Source organism: Gracilinanus agilis, chromosome 2, assembly GCF_016433145.1.
Source record: "Gracilinanus agilis isolate LMUSP501 chromosome 2, AgileGrace, whole genome shotgun sequence".
In the NCBI taxonomy this organism is placed as follows: Eukaryota; Metazoa; Chordata; class Mammalia; order Didelphimorphia; family Didelphidae; genus Gracilinanus; species Gracilinanus agilis.
The window spans coordinates 213,478,743-213,493,802 of record NC_058131.1 but is presented as its reverse complement, the minus strand read 5'-3'; the positions used below and the strand labels follow the sequence as shown (position 1 = coordinate 213,493,802).

At 35.8% G+C, this 15,060-nt stretch overlaps 1 protein-coding gene across 3 annotated transcripts in view; it reads left to right on the top strand.

The window, feature by feature from the left end:
• Positions 1-15,060, top strand: part of NOL10 (nucleolar protein 10) — a 121,225-nt gene that overhangs the window by 9,229 nt on the left and 96,936 nt on the right. For 2 of the 3 annotated variants that reach the window (XM_044663638.1, XM_044663636.1), the window contains exons 4-7: positions 5,963-6,040; positions 7,225-7,262; positions 13,251-13,387; positions 14,282-14,347. In XM_044663638.1, the coding sequence (XP_044519573.1) occupies positions 5,963-6,040; positions 7,225-7,262; positions 13,251-13,387; positions 14,282-14,347 (319 nt within the window). The remainder of the gene's footprint in view (positions 1-5,962; positions 6,041-7,224; positions 7,263-13,250; positions 13,388-14,281; positions 14,348-15,060) is intronic. The other variant, XM_044663637.1, reaches the window with a different exon arrangement.

Here is a 15,060-nt window from a genome sequence, read left to right as displayed (position 1 = left end):
CAGATCAAACATCTTTTTTCTCTTCAGTCCCTTTTCACATTTGTTTAGAGAAGCTACAGAGTCACAGAATGGCAGTCTGTATTCTGAGGCTCTTCCTTTCTTGTGATAGTAGATCTTCACGCACAGCCCTCAAGGATAGCTCCAGTTTGTTGATCCAAGTATTTCAACAGAACATTAGAACTAGAAGGAATTATGAAAATTATCTGTCTCCCCTAATTTTATAGTTTAGGAAACTGAGACTCAGAAAGGGTAAGTGATTTACTTGACATTGTTCAACAATTGAATTAGCACAAGAGCTCACTCTTCGTCTGAAGATAGTATTTTTCTTTATTTGGATAGACCTGATTTAGGCTGGTCTGGTGTCTTGAGTTCAAGAGTGGAACAAAATGAGACCACCTAGAGAACATCTTAGAGTTAACAAAAATGAGATTGCAATGAGATCGCAGCATTACTTTAGCTAAACTTAGCTTCCCTGTGCCAGTATTGATTATGTTGTTATACGTAGGGCACCAGAGGTACACCAAATGCTGGAACCTTTAGTCTCCTGCACAAACTAAATCTTAAAAATGGTTTCAAACCCTTTCAAAGAAAAACTAGCTTAGCCTGAGCTGCTCAGACCTTTGAATTTAACTCTCACCACAATTATCTTCATAATACACTTTGTTCCAAACTATAATATATTTTCTGCAAACATAAATAAGATGACATTCTGTTGTTTTCTTAAGATTGTTATCATAATTATAAATATTTATAATCTAATAGAAGTTAATGGGAAAACAAATTTGGTATATAGAATTTAATTTATACAATTTTTCAGGGACTTAGCTTGTATATATTTTAAGAAAATCCATGTTATAAAGAGAAAAATTTATCACAGAATTCCACTGGATTTGTGATATTATAGATGTGTATGCAACCTTAAACAATGCAGTTCATAATTTGTAGTCTTTGGAGGATCTGGATTTGAGTCATGGGCACCCTAGGACAGCAAGCATTACACCATGGTAATAATAATTATTTTATCGAACATTGATTAAGTTAATGTTTCTGGAAGTAATGTAAAGATCATGAAAAGTAGTGGCCAGTATAGGACATCACTCGCCTAATTAGAGTAATATCTTTTATTTAGATTGCCTCTGGGTATGCAATTTAGAGAGTTATTGAAGATCCTAGTCAGTTTTTATAGAAAAGAGGGCTTAAGTTGGGGTTCAATCCTAGTTACTACCTAAGTAGGTTTAATGATTCCATTGGCTGGATTTAGATGTTGGTTACTGCTATAGCTAAAACTGAGACTTTTTTGTTCACCTTTTCTTTCCCATATAGGAGTCTCCTGCAAATTCCTTGTCTCCCTTCCATTCCCTCTCACCTATTGTGACCCCTGCCCATATATATAGCATGGGGAGGAGTGTGGGTTGTCTATCCCAAATATTAAAGACTTTCTTGATATTCTCCTAACCTTTGAAGAATATGACAGTGGAACATTCCAACTTGTCTTTTTTTTACCTTTCACTGTGGCTATATAACAGATCCATGATGCGGGGGACTAAGGAATTAAATCTCCCCAAATGCTTTCCCCTTTTCTCCTGACATTCTTGTAAAGGGTCATGAAAAGGACAATGAGGCAGAGAACAATTCCCTCCCTGGTTGCAGAGGCCAGGCTCTAGTCAAAATTATGTTTGTTGACTGATTCCAATAATGAGCTAATCTCATGGAAAGAAGAGTTAAAACAGGAAGTATTTCTGGCTCAGAGAGCAAGCAGGAGCAGAAGCCCAAGAAGCTGAAGCCTGATGGAGAAGCATGGTGGAATAAATCTAGATTGTTAGTAGCTTGTTGGTACTAAGTGTCATTCCTTTTAACTCTTCGTTAACTTACCCCTTGTCTCGACCGAGACTCCTTGTGACCCTGCGGCCAACGAAACGTCATAATAAATTCCGATACCATCTTATTTCTTTCACTTGCACATTTCTTTTGATTTAATACTCTTCATGGCATCTTTTGTTAATTACTAATTTAGAAGGTACTTAAGCTTTACCTCCTTGTCATTCATTTCTTCAATGGCATTTGGGTGGTACAATATCAGTTCTTTATAGTTTGTAGTCTTCTGTGATATACAGACTACATCACCATCAGCAAAGATAGACCTCTCTTTTAGGGAAGAATTTGGATTCATAAAAAGAACTCTGCCATTTCCAAAAGGCAGTCAAGCCTGCTTCCTTTTTTATTCAATTCTGAGCTCATTAGGTAAGAATGTGAATGAATGAATGAATGAATGAATGAATGAATGAATGAACGAACTAGCATTTAAGCACTTACTCTATGCAAAACATTGGGGATACTATTAGAAAGTTAAGATAATCCCTGCTCTTAAAGAGTTCATATATTAAGGAGGAAAACAGCCTATCTGGAATTTTTCTCTTACAAACCAGATGGAAAAGTTTCATGGTTTTTGGGCAGCAGCAACAAAGCAAATGTTAATGCCTCTTCTATAATGTCATTTTCATGGATAAAATCATATCAATTTCTGAGCTGGAACCTTTTGTCATTGCCAAAAACTTTGGTGACAAGAAGTTTCTTTTCAGGCTCTTAAGTTAGTTAGTGGTTTTAGCACCAGCAGGAGCAGCTGCCAGGCTTCTTCTCCACAGGTGATGGCTTCAGGCCCCGGGCTGGGAAGCACCATTTGTTTGCAGGGTCTGTTTGGACAGTGATGGACAGACTCTTAATTGGATCTCCTTTGACACTAGTGAGCACTTTGCTAGAATTTCAGTTCCATGATAGTGTTGCTCATTACCTTTTATCCCTAGGATCCAGCACAATTCCCAACACATAGTAGACACTTAGTAAATGCTTCTTGATTGATTTTTGATGAGCATACAATTCACCTGTTTTATATGTTAATATTAACAATCACAGAATCTTCGAGCTGTACATATATATGTATATGTACATATTTGTGCTTTATGTAATCAAATGTAGAGACTTTTTTCATTGTCTGCCTAGTGCTTAGCATAGTGCCTGGCACATAATAATGACATAACAAATGATTATTAATTGTTTATTTTTGTAGTCAACAAACTAAGCACAGTGGAATCTTATAATGTCTACATATTAATAATCAATATCATATGTAATGACATGATTTGCTTTTTGAGTGTCACTTCATTTTTTCCCCCTTATTTCTTTAAAAAAATTTTTTCCCCACAATTCATATTGATCCATGATTCATGATTGTCTCCCTCCCTCCAGTTTTACTGGGTTATGCATGTATTATTACTCAAATCCTATTTCCATCTTATTCATTTTTGTAATAGATTAATCTTTTAAAACCAAAATCCCAAATCGTATAACCATATAAACAAATGTCATTTGTTTTCTTCTGCATTTCTATTCCAACAGTTATCTAGATGTGGATAGTGTTCTTTCTCATAAATCAATTAGGATTGTCCTGGATCATTGCCATGAGTAACAAAAGTCTATTACATTTGCTTGTCCCATAATGTTTCAGTTACTGTGTACAATGTTCTCCTGGTTCTGCTTAATTCACTCTGTATCAGTTTCATGTAGGCTTTTCTAGTTCTTAAAGAAATCATCTGGTTCATCATTCCTTATAGCACAATAGTATTGAATATTACTTAAAAAAAGTTTTAAAATCTTTAAAGCCCTTTAACAGTGTCTTATTACTTCCTCACAACAATGCTCTGAGGTAAGTATTATTGTTTTCACTTTATAAAGAAGGGAATGAAGGTTCACACCTTTTCAGTGACCTGCTCTTGATCACACACCAATTGAGCTTTAAAAAGTGTCTTTGATTCCAGTTCATCCTGACTCTAAATCCAGCATTCTAACCACTACATGATATCTAGAAAAATAATTTTTATCCCATTTTTAATGATGTAGAAAATCCATGAAAACATTTTTCTCCTGCTTTATTTGTACTGTTAGTTAGTTTGTTTTTTAAACCCTTACCTTCAGTCTTGGAGTCAATACTATGTATTGGCTCCAAGGCAGAAGAGTGGTAAGGGTAAGCAATGGGGGTCAAATGACTTGCCCAGGGTCACACAGCTGGGAAGTGTCTGAGGCCAGATTTGAACCTAGGACCTCCCATCTCTAGGCCTGGCTCTCAATCCACTGAACTTCCCAGCTGCCCCCATTTGTCCTGTTTTAATCTCATATACCAACTTTCATTTTGATGTATGAACACCAGGCACATGAATCATTTCCAAAAGGAGACAGATCAAAGGTTGTAGTTCAGTAAGTCAAAAATCCAAGTGAAGAGATCAGGGCATCCGATTTTCACAAATGGTTGGCAAAATACTTCATCTTTGTCATTCGACTTAAAATGGTGGTGATGTCACTAAAAAGTAAGAAAAACCCAAATTCTTACCTTGCATTTTAAATTAAGTACTGATTCTAACAAAGAAGAATGGTAAGGGATAGGTAGTGGAAGTTGTGACTTGCCCAGGGTCACAACGCTGTGAAGTGTCTGAGGCTAAATTTAAATCCAGAACCCTGCATCTCTAGACCTGTCTCTCAATCCTCTGAACCACCCAGCTGCCCTGGGAATCTCACTTTTAAAAAGGTTACTTATCCTTTTCTAACATACCCTTATAGAGGATGGTTTTGATGTCTTTTTAGATTATTCTCGTAAACATTATAAATATGCAAAAAGGCAGACATGTGTTGTTAATTCTTGATGCTTTCTTGGAATGCCTTTTTTTGTTAGTAGCAATATTTCTTAGATCCTTTTTCCTTAAATTCATTTTGATTCCCTCTAGTTACCTTGGAAGTCAGTGCATTTATTAAATACCACATTCCAGGCATTTTGTAGTCATGTTCAGAATCCACATTTTGAAAATATAGTAGCAATAACTTGTATTATTAAGTAGTTTTTTATGGATTAATTTAATTTTCACATATAGTATTTAGTTATGAAATCGTCTAACATAATGAGAAACTACTAATTTTCTCATCCTTTTTTCTACCCTTAAATTTTATAATGATAGTATAAGTTATATGCATGTTACTGTCATTTATCCTAGGTACAGTATTACTGCTTTCTGTACCTCATTTGTAGGTCACATTATAGTTTATGGTACATTATTACTTTAGCCTCACAAGAACCCTGTGAGGTGAATAGGACAGATACTATTTTCTCCTCTTGTAGATGTTGTTCTTTTTTGTAATATATCTTTTTGAATATAATCTAGTCTTCATTTTACTGATGAGGAAATTGAGTTTGAGAATAGGTTGCCAAAGATCACATGACTAGGAAGTAGCTGAACTAAAAAGACCCAGGTCTTCTAACTCCTAGTTTTCTGTTTTCCTCACCACTTAAGCTACTTCTTGACAGTATCTGAATTCTAAGTGAAAAGTGAAGATTGTTTACATTTATGTACTAGTTGGTATGAGTTATTTATTATTGTGCCATTTTCTTTGTAAAATTTTATATATCATCTTCTTGGAATTTAGGCTTGATTATATTTAAGTTTCATATAGTAGAACCTTGATGTTTGCAGAATTTTTTTTATTTTTAACTGTAGATAAGTCAGAAAGATGAACATTAAAAAGGGTACTGACAACTCTATAATTTTTGACATTCTTGAATTAGCATAGTGATACAGATAATTAAAAACTATAGATAAATCTCCATTAGCAAATGGCATAAATTAAACTGATTTAAGTTGCATGCCATGCAGAGGGAGGGGAGGAAGTGAAACCAATTGGATGATGGCAGCATGAGCTTTACTGGAAGCACATGGGCCAAAGATGAAAGATTTCCAAGGGCCTGTGGGGCAACAAAAGAAGGCATGTCAATGCAGAGTGTAAATAGTCTGTGTTTTAATAACAGGAAGTTGACCTACCATTCCATAAGATGATTCTATACCAATGCCATTATGCTGTTCTTTCTTAGCCATGAAATATATATATAGTTTGGTTTTCATATTATATTGATTTTTTATTATAGGAACATATAAACCACGAGTTCGATGCTACGACACCTATCAATTATCCTTGAAATTTGAAAGATGCTTAGATTCAGATGGTGAGTGAAGTAATGACACTAATGTTTAATGTCTGCCCACACTGCTTGCTTACTTACTCTTGCTTGACTATCTTCAGTAAAAAGGAGAGATTGTAAATCTTTCTGGTACTGTAGGAAGAGAAAGAAGGTACAGCTAAAGAATTGGAGCCATAGTCTATTGATTTGTTTTTATTATTGTTTTCCAAAAGGGTTGAAAATTATCGGAGCTAAAAATAACAACTAAGTAAATAATTTTTCAAAGTTCCTATTAATTTGGTATGCCATGATTATGTAAGATGCCATTTCTTTAAAGTACAGTGAAATTCCCATTTCTACTGAGCAGTTGTCTTTAAAAATATTAAAGAACTAGAAGAATAAGGAAAAGTCAGATGATCTAAACATGCCTATTTAATTGCCATCATAACTCACTGGGCAATTGAGACTGCCATTTTTTTAACCCCTACCTTCCATTTTAGAATCAATATTGGTCCCAAGGCAGAAGAGTGGTAAGGACTAGGCAATAGGGATTAAGTGATTTGCTCAAGATTACACAGCTAGGACATGTCTTGAGGCCAGATTTGAACCCAGGACTCCCTGTCTCTAGGCTTGACTCTAAATCCACAAACCTCCTACCTGCCCCCTGAGAGTGCCATTCTTTCAAATACTGTTAGATTTAGGAATCTAATTAGTTGGTGATGGGAGTTTTTGAAATCTGTAAGCTTTTTGTTTTCTTTGGTATTTTATATCATGTATAAATGATTAAGTAGAAATTTCATTCTGATTCTGTTATGGAAAAAGAAAGTTGGGAACCTAATGGTTTCATAGTTTCTGAGTCAAGAGAGGTATATAGCAAGCAAGTGTATGTATAAATGCAAATATGTATGTAAAAAGCAAATAAATGAACACAAATTTATATTTGCATAATATATAAAATACTAACATATACTAACAGCTTATACATTTATATTTTACACATAATATTTGTATTATGTATGATATAACTATGGGCACATATAATGAATACTATATAATTTTTAAAGCTATTATTTAAATATAGCTCTTAAAACTATTATTTAAATTACTAAAGCTTCCCTAAGGCTTTGAGGACACCCTGTATACATACCTACGTATGTTTATGTTGTTTGCTTTTTGTTTTCACAAAAGAAATATTTTAGGATTTATGTATTTTTCCTTTTCTTTTTCAGTTGTGACATTTGATATATTATCTGATGATTATTCAAAGGTATGTTTAACAGCACTCATTTTTTTTTTTTATTTTTTCTTTCTAAAACCCTTACCTTCTATCTTAGAATCTAGGAACTAAGTGTTGGTTCCAAAACAGAAGAGTGGTAAGGACCAGGCAGTTGGGGTTAAATGACTTGTCCAAGGTCACGCAGCTAGGAAGTGTCTGAGTTCAGATTTGAACCCAGGACTTCCCATCACTGGGGGTCTGACTCTATTCACTTGAGCTACCTAGCTGCTCCTTTCTTCCTCTTAGCATTCATTTTTTAATGATTATGCTTGGGTAGTATGATGCAGAGGAAAGAGTATTGGGTTTTGAGTCAGAGGACCAGTATGCAAACCCCACATCTATCATTTGCCACTTTATGCTGTGCAGAATCTTTTAATTTTTTTAGAGCTAAAACTTTTGTTTTACATATTTGATATATATTTCTCTAATGTAATTGAAATAACTATATTCTTATTTAATCCAATTTTCAAATTATTTTAATGGCTAAATAATTGATTCAGTTGAAGTTTTAAAAAACAATTTTATTGGTGTAGTGGTAATTTTGAGGCATCTAGGTGGCTCAGTGGATAGAGTGCTGGGCATGGAGTCAGGAAGACCTGAGTACAAAGCCAGCCTTAGACATTGACTAGTTGTGTGACATGGTGTGGAGAAGGACATGGCAAACCACTCCAGTATTCTTGCCAAGAAAACCTTTTGGGCAGTATTGCTACTTCAGCAGCATAGAAGGATATCCTGTTATCTCTCAAGGTTTTGTCCTTATCCTCAGTAAGGTCAAAGGAAGACATTTGGTCCATAGTAACTGAGTTTCCACTATCAGCTTGGTAAACTGTTCTAAGCTCTTGATTCATTCTCCCCACCTTCATCAAGGAAGGAGTGTAAAAGTGAAAAAGGGGTTTTATGGGTTCAATATATTTTAAAGATGGTCGCCAGAGGATTGAACTTTTATCAATCCTCAATTGGGAATAATCTCAAATCAAAATTGACTTTTATGGAAGTTTATTTACATGAGAGAAGAGAGAGAGGAAGAAAGTAAGAATCTATCTCACTAATTAATCCAGGTAGATTTTAACCCTCAGCCGAAGGTTAAAGGGCCTGAGGCCCAGAGGTGAATGGAGCAAACTCCACTCACAGTCTATAAAAGGAAGTTTGCCAATAGAAGTTCAGGAAGATTGAATAACTATATTCTTATTTAATCCAATTTTCAGTCTTTAAACTCACCATGTGGAACAGTCTCGGTCACGAACCATCAAAACTCCCTCAGGTCCCCTTCACTAAACCAGAAGCAGCCTCACTCACTCAACTCCCTCTTTTAATGGGGTCACATATATATCACTTCCAGGGCCGCCTTCTAGCCTGAGTGTCCAATCACAATAGACACTTTCTCATAGAAAGCATAGGGGGCGGTCGGTTGATTCTGATTCGTTACTCACTCCAGCACACATGGATTAGGACCTCCCAGAATTGGAGGTGCTCTCACCTTTGGTGATTAAATCTAAAGATGGGCAGTGTAGGCTTAATTTAATTATCACAGGAGGGCACTGATATATAAATTCTAGTCAATATCTAAAACTCTTGCTAATCCTTGCAACATCTTGGATGTAAAATGAGTCTCATTCTCAGAATCAGTATTCTTGATGAGTCCATATCTCAGCACAGGGTGCTCAAGTAAAATTCTAGTCACTGTCTGAGCAATGGCTTGGCTGACTCCTCCCAGCTCTTCTGGCCTTAGCAAGTTCTTTAGCACTTGATTTAGTAACTCCACATAAACTAAATCTTTCCCTTTGCTAGAAATCAAGCCTTTCTCTTCTAAGCATCTTCAAAATCTGGTTGAATGCATGTAATTCACAGGTTTGGACTGACTGGGCCTATGGAGGGTGGCCGCTATCCATTAGAGCCTTTTTGTTTTCCGCATTTATAGCATATCCATTTCTTCCTTTTCCATCTAAGACTCTTCAGGATCCATCTATAAATAGTTCACTTCCCTACATAGGGGAGACTCTTGTAAATTCTTTCTTACTTTAGTCTGGTAATCTATCCCTTTCATCTCTGTTTCCTTTTGTTCTTTATGATTTTCTTTCCCAGTTCCCCACAGAAACATTGCAGAGTTCCAATTGTAATCTGATATCAGAACTAGGTCATTTTTCTCTAACAAGATGGCCTCATACTTCAACATTCTTGAGTCTTCTGTCTGTGAGAGAAGCTCTTGCTCTCTGTTGTTTTGAACAATTCTCTTTCAAGTGGTCTGTTTCTCCATCGCTATGACATATAGCTTCTGGAGGTCTTTGAAATTGATTGTTCCATCCTTCCGTCCTAGGAATCTGTCCATTCTTAATCTGTACTTCTGGAAGAGCTCTTTTAATAGATTATTCACCAAATCTTCTATTTTTCTGTAGCTTTTTACTACTACCTGGCCAGAGATTAGCAGTTACATCTAGGTCAGAATTCAGAGAATCATTGGAGGTTTCATCTTTTTCCTGTTTGACTTCATAAACCTCATTCAGGTTCTGGTTCTGGGTATATCTGTTCTTATGCTCTGAACAATATCCTCCTGAGGGACTGGAGAGTTCTGTTCTTGAGGGGAGCATTCTTGATTATCCTCTCTCTCTGGTTCTGAGGAACTTTCCATTTCTCCCTCAGAGCAACTCAGGGGTTTACTAGTAAATTCATTCACTAATTTAGTTCTCCATTTTAGTGGTGCTACCCTCTCTATCCTTTCTTAGTTTTCTCCCTAAAATTTTGGTCTTTACTCTCTAGCCGTAGCTTAATTTCCAATTGCCCACAAAATTTTGGATTTCTATTAAAATAAAACTTCCATACTTTCACAGACCTCTCTCTGTCTTGGAATTTCTAATCTTGCTTTCTTTTTAGGCACAGCTTAACTCTGGTCTGGTTTGCCTTATCTCTTTGTTGTTTCCCTCACCCCTTATCTTCAAAAATGAAAAGGGTTTCTACTTTTCAGTTGTTCAGCTACCTACCTACCTCTGTTTGCTCATTACTTAGGACCTCTTCCCAAGCACCTCAGAGTGAAGAGACTCTGTGCATATACAGCTTTAAGCTGTTTTGTATCTTTACAGGAAACTGGGGGCTACTTCAGTTTTCCACCCTGAAAACTGCTCTTCAGCGTGGCCACATATAGGCCTCTGACAAGATCTCTAGCTCAGATTACCTAATTATGCTTGCTGAATCTTTCTACCTGGTATTTGAAGCTGAAGGATTTTCCCCTTTGGAAGCACAGCTTTATTCCCTTATTTAACTAGCTGTATCATTCTACTTTCATCCTCAAACTTCCCTAATTAGAAATTCCCTTTCTATTTTTGTGTCTTTCTGAGTTATCTCTTTTTCTTAAAGTCACACACATATACAAGCACTGCACTGCCTTCTACTCATTTGCTTTTCTTTGACCATTCACACATGAATGAACATTCTCCATAGATGCTGGCTCGAATCTTTTCTCTTGCATCTATCAGTCCTTATCTGTTCTCTTGCTCGCAGGGTTTTTTTAGAAGCATACAGAAGAACTCAGATTTTCCAAGATGGGTAAACTGAGGCACTTCTATTGTTCTAGAATCCCCGGTGGGCCCCCATCTGTGTTGAGTGGAATTCTGCAGAGGCTTGTACCCCCAGAATCACTCTAATGAGCAGACAGGAGACTTGATAAGATGCTGGCAGAGCTCATGTGGCTTTATTCAGGGGAGGCATAAAGTGAAGGAACACTGTCTGGGGAGGCCTCTCAGAAAAAGTGTCCTCAAAGGGTGAGGGAGGCGGGGAGAGAAAAAGAGAAAAGAGTAGATCACTGTCTGGAGAGACCTTTTGGAAACAGTGGACATAAATGCTCAAATTTATAGGGATCTGACACAATGCTATTTCCTCTTTGACCCCACCTGAGTGTTACATAATGCGTTTGTGTGTTATATTTCTTTATATTTTTCTATCCTCCTCAAGATTTCCCAAAGCTTCCAAGCCTTTGGGAATATTCTTTAAGTTTGCAATTTTCCCATTTGTGTTAAAATTTTTGCCAGTCCAGGATTTTTCAGGCTACAACATTTCTCAAGCTGCAACATTTAGGACATGTAGTCTAGATTATAACTTGTAAGTTTTGAAATTTCTCTCATGGGAATTAGGATACCCAAACCTCTTCCCACAGGAAAAAAGAGAAGGGGGATGGGTCTCTTAGCCTCATTTGAAAAGACTATATTAAAGGCCCATATTTATGTATTAATAATATATATGAAGCTGCTTGAGGAGGGGAATTTCTCTACTCTTTATAAGGAGAGATTGATATCTCCCTAGTGAAGGGCACCTAACTTTCACTAATTTTCTATAGGAAGTTGCCAGTCTATCATTACTAATACTAATCAATGTATACTGGGGAATAATGCACAATTTTATCCCATACACTCTGAAAGAAGATTTCAAACTTATGACTCAAATAAAAAAAATCTTTGCAATTAAAAGGATAAACTTTAATTATTGGGGGAATTCACTTGTGGAGAATAGCTAGTTTTCTACATTGAAATTAATACCTGAGAAATTCAGATTTAAGACACAGAAAATAGTATTGTTTGGATTACAAAAGCAATTAGGTAATTAATATCCTTTTCTAGTTTGGTTTCATAGTTATATTGATATACTTTGTTATATCACCTTCATTATTTCTTTCTTTCTCCTTTTGCCCACTGCCAACTCTGAAGCAAAGGATAAGAAAAGAACCAACAAATTAATTGAATCTGTCAAATCCAGTTTAAAAAGTAAAATAAAAACTGTGTAAGGATGATTATTGCAAAAAAAAAAAAATCTCCTGGTTTTAAGTGACCTTTTCTTTACTTGGACAACCATATTTGATGATGTTATAAAATCTTTAAAAGTAGGGGGCAGCTGGGTAGCTCAGTGGAGTGAGAGTCAGGCCTAGAGACAGGAGGTCCTAGGTTCAAACCCGGCCTCAGCCACTTCCCAGCTGTGTGACCCTGGGCAAGTCACTTGACCCCCATTGCTCACCCTTACCAATCTTCCACCTATGAGACAATACACCGAAGTACAAGGGTTTAAAAAAAATCTTTAAAAGTAATTTTGAAAAGTTTACATTTTAATAACTTATTTTTAAACCCTTAACTTCTGTGTATTGGCTCCTTGGTGGGCAATGGGGGTCAAGTGACTTGCCCAGGGTCACACAGCTGGGAAGTGTCAGAGGCCAGATTTGAACCTAGTTCCTCCTGTCTCTAGGCCTGGCTCTCAATCCACTGAACTACCCAGCTGTCCCCTAGATTAACTTTTCTTAAGCTCAGGTCCAAACATCTCATTGTAAGTGGCTCCCTGTTAACTTTAAGATACTATAACTGCGTCTGGTTTTTCAAGCTTTTGAGAACCTGGCCCAGACTAAAATTCCAGCCACAATATATATTTCTTCCCTTCTCATGCTTCATGCTTTAGTCAAACTGGATTTCTCCCGTTTCTTCACATGTGGCATGCCATCAAACATTGGCTTCCCTCCAGGATGAGAATGTATACCTTCCTTTCACCTGAAGAAATCCTTGACTTCTTCAATAGGCAGCTCAAGGATCACCTTTCCTGAGCCCCTCAATGACTAGAGCCCCATCCTTTCTAGCTATCTTATTTTTAATTGTTTTATACTATGTGTATATTCATTCTGTAAGTTCTTATACATGTATGTTTCTTTTGATAGAATGTGAGCTCTTTGAGAGGTGAGATTGTTTTGGGTTTTTTTGCATATGTATCTTGAGCATTTAGCACATTTTCTGGCTAGGTGCTGAATAAATACTTGTTGATTGATGGAAAGATTATAGAAACTTTATAGAAACTTCTGGCATATAATATATCAATTTAAGAATATTCCAATTGGTAATAACATTTAACTCAATATTTTATTTCTAAGTGATTACTATGTGCAAATAACTAGGTGGTTAATGGTTAAAATTTTGCCTAGAGGGCTAAAAAAATGAATTCTTTGCTTATATTTTTCAGATTGTCTTCCTACACAATGACAGATATATCGAATTTCATTCACAACAAGGTTTTTATTATAAAACCAGAATACCTAAGTTTGGGAGGGATTTTTCTTATCACTATCCATCCTGTGATTTGTACTTCGTTGGTGCAAGGTATTAAATTTGATATATGGGCTTCCTCTACTCTACCTTTCATTAACATTTATTCAAATATATGCTAGTTAATTGCCTTTTTTTCTTAATATTAAAAATAGAAGACTACATATTATAGTAAAATCAAGTCATACCAAAGGTGAGTATTATATAGGATGAGCTTTGTTCCTGAGAAGTAAGGAAATGAATCTTCAGGAGAAAAACTCAGCTTAGTAGAAGCAGTTTTTAGAGATAGTGCTATTTTACTTTTGAGAAGCATTTAACAGTGTACACTTAACTGTGTTCTTTAAACCTTCTTTTCTTTTTTTTTTAAACCTCATTTTCAAATGTACTTACATATTTGCTTTTTTCTTCTACTCCTTTTTGAATTCTTCTGGTTTCCTTTGTGATTGAGGTGATAATATTTTTTTGTATCACATTAGCATTTCAGTCTCTGGTTGATGAAATTATTGATTCACAGGGGGATTAGACTCATGACTTTTAATTTAGCATGATATTCTAATCAGTTGAACCAGCCAGATCCACAGTATGATAAGGTAACAGCATATGCTCATCTCACTTTCTTAAACTCTTTGTCAATTGGTCTCCTCCCTGTCTCCCTCCTGTCCTTCCTCTCTATTTTCTCCCTCTCTCCTTCCTTCCTCCCCAAGGAATTAATTGTGTACCTATTTTCAATTTGGTTTTCTAAAGTGCTGCATGAATTAAAAAAAAATCTTTTTTTGTATAAGCAAATTTACAGTAAGTAGCAATTATCCTTTCTAGAATTTAGGATTAATTTTTGATGAAGGGGATGCCATAAAGGCATTATGATGGTTAGAGATTCTACCATTTTACAATTTTTAAATTTTGTAGATTTTATTTTCCAAAGGAGTAACTTTAGTTTTTCTTCCTTAGCTCTGAAGTGTACCGGTTAAATTTAGAACAAGGACGGTATCTGAATCCTCTTCAGACAGATTCAGCGTGAGTTATTTCTCCAGTTTGTGTAATATTTTTTTCAACCTCTAGAGGGAGCCAAACGTTAAACTTCTTATGTTAGAGAGCAGAATTGGAATTTAGTGAGTGTCCATAAGGCAAAGGACCTGTGATTTCTTAGATATGGAAACTCCCTACACCAGCATAGGCTGCAGTCCATCTATAATTTAGTCTTAAAGAATTGCTTGATATTCACAGAAGTTAAATGATTTGCCCATATTCATAAAGCAAGAGTCTATACCTACACAACAAGAGTTAAAGGTAGAATTTATCTGATTCCAGGTCTTTTGGGACTCTGTACTTTATGAAATGTTGCCACATATATAAAGGAATATATTATCACTGGGAATTAAAAAAAATGACTTTCTAATTAAACAAAAACCAAAAATTTTTCAAAATAGTCTTATTTTTTACAAGTTCTAATTTTATTTTATTTTATTTATTTATTTTTTTAAACCCTTGTACTTTGGTGTATTGCCTCATAGGTGGAAGATTGGTAAGGGTGGGCAATGGGGGTCAAGTGACTTGTCCAGGGTCACACAGCTGGGAAGTGGCTGAGGCTGGGTTTGAACCTAGGACCTCCTGTCTCTAGGCCTGACTCTCACTCCACTGAGCTACCCAGCTGCCCCCAAGTTCTAATTTTAAAAGAAGTTTAATATATTAAAAAATCAGAGAAACTTTTTTTGCAATATCCATAAACT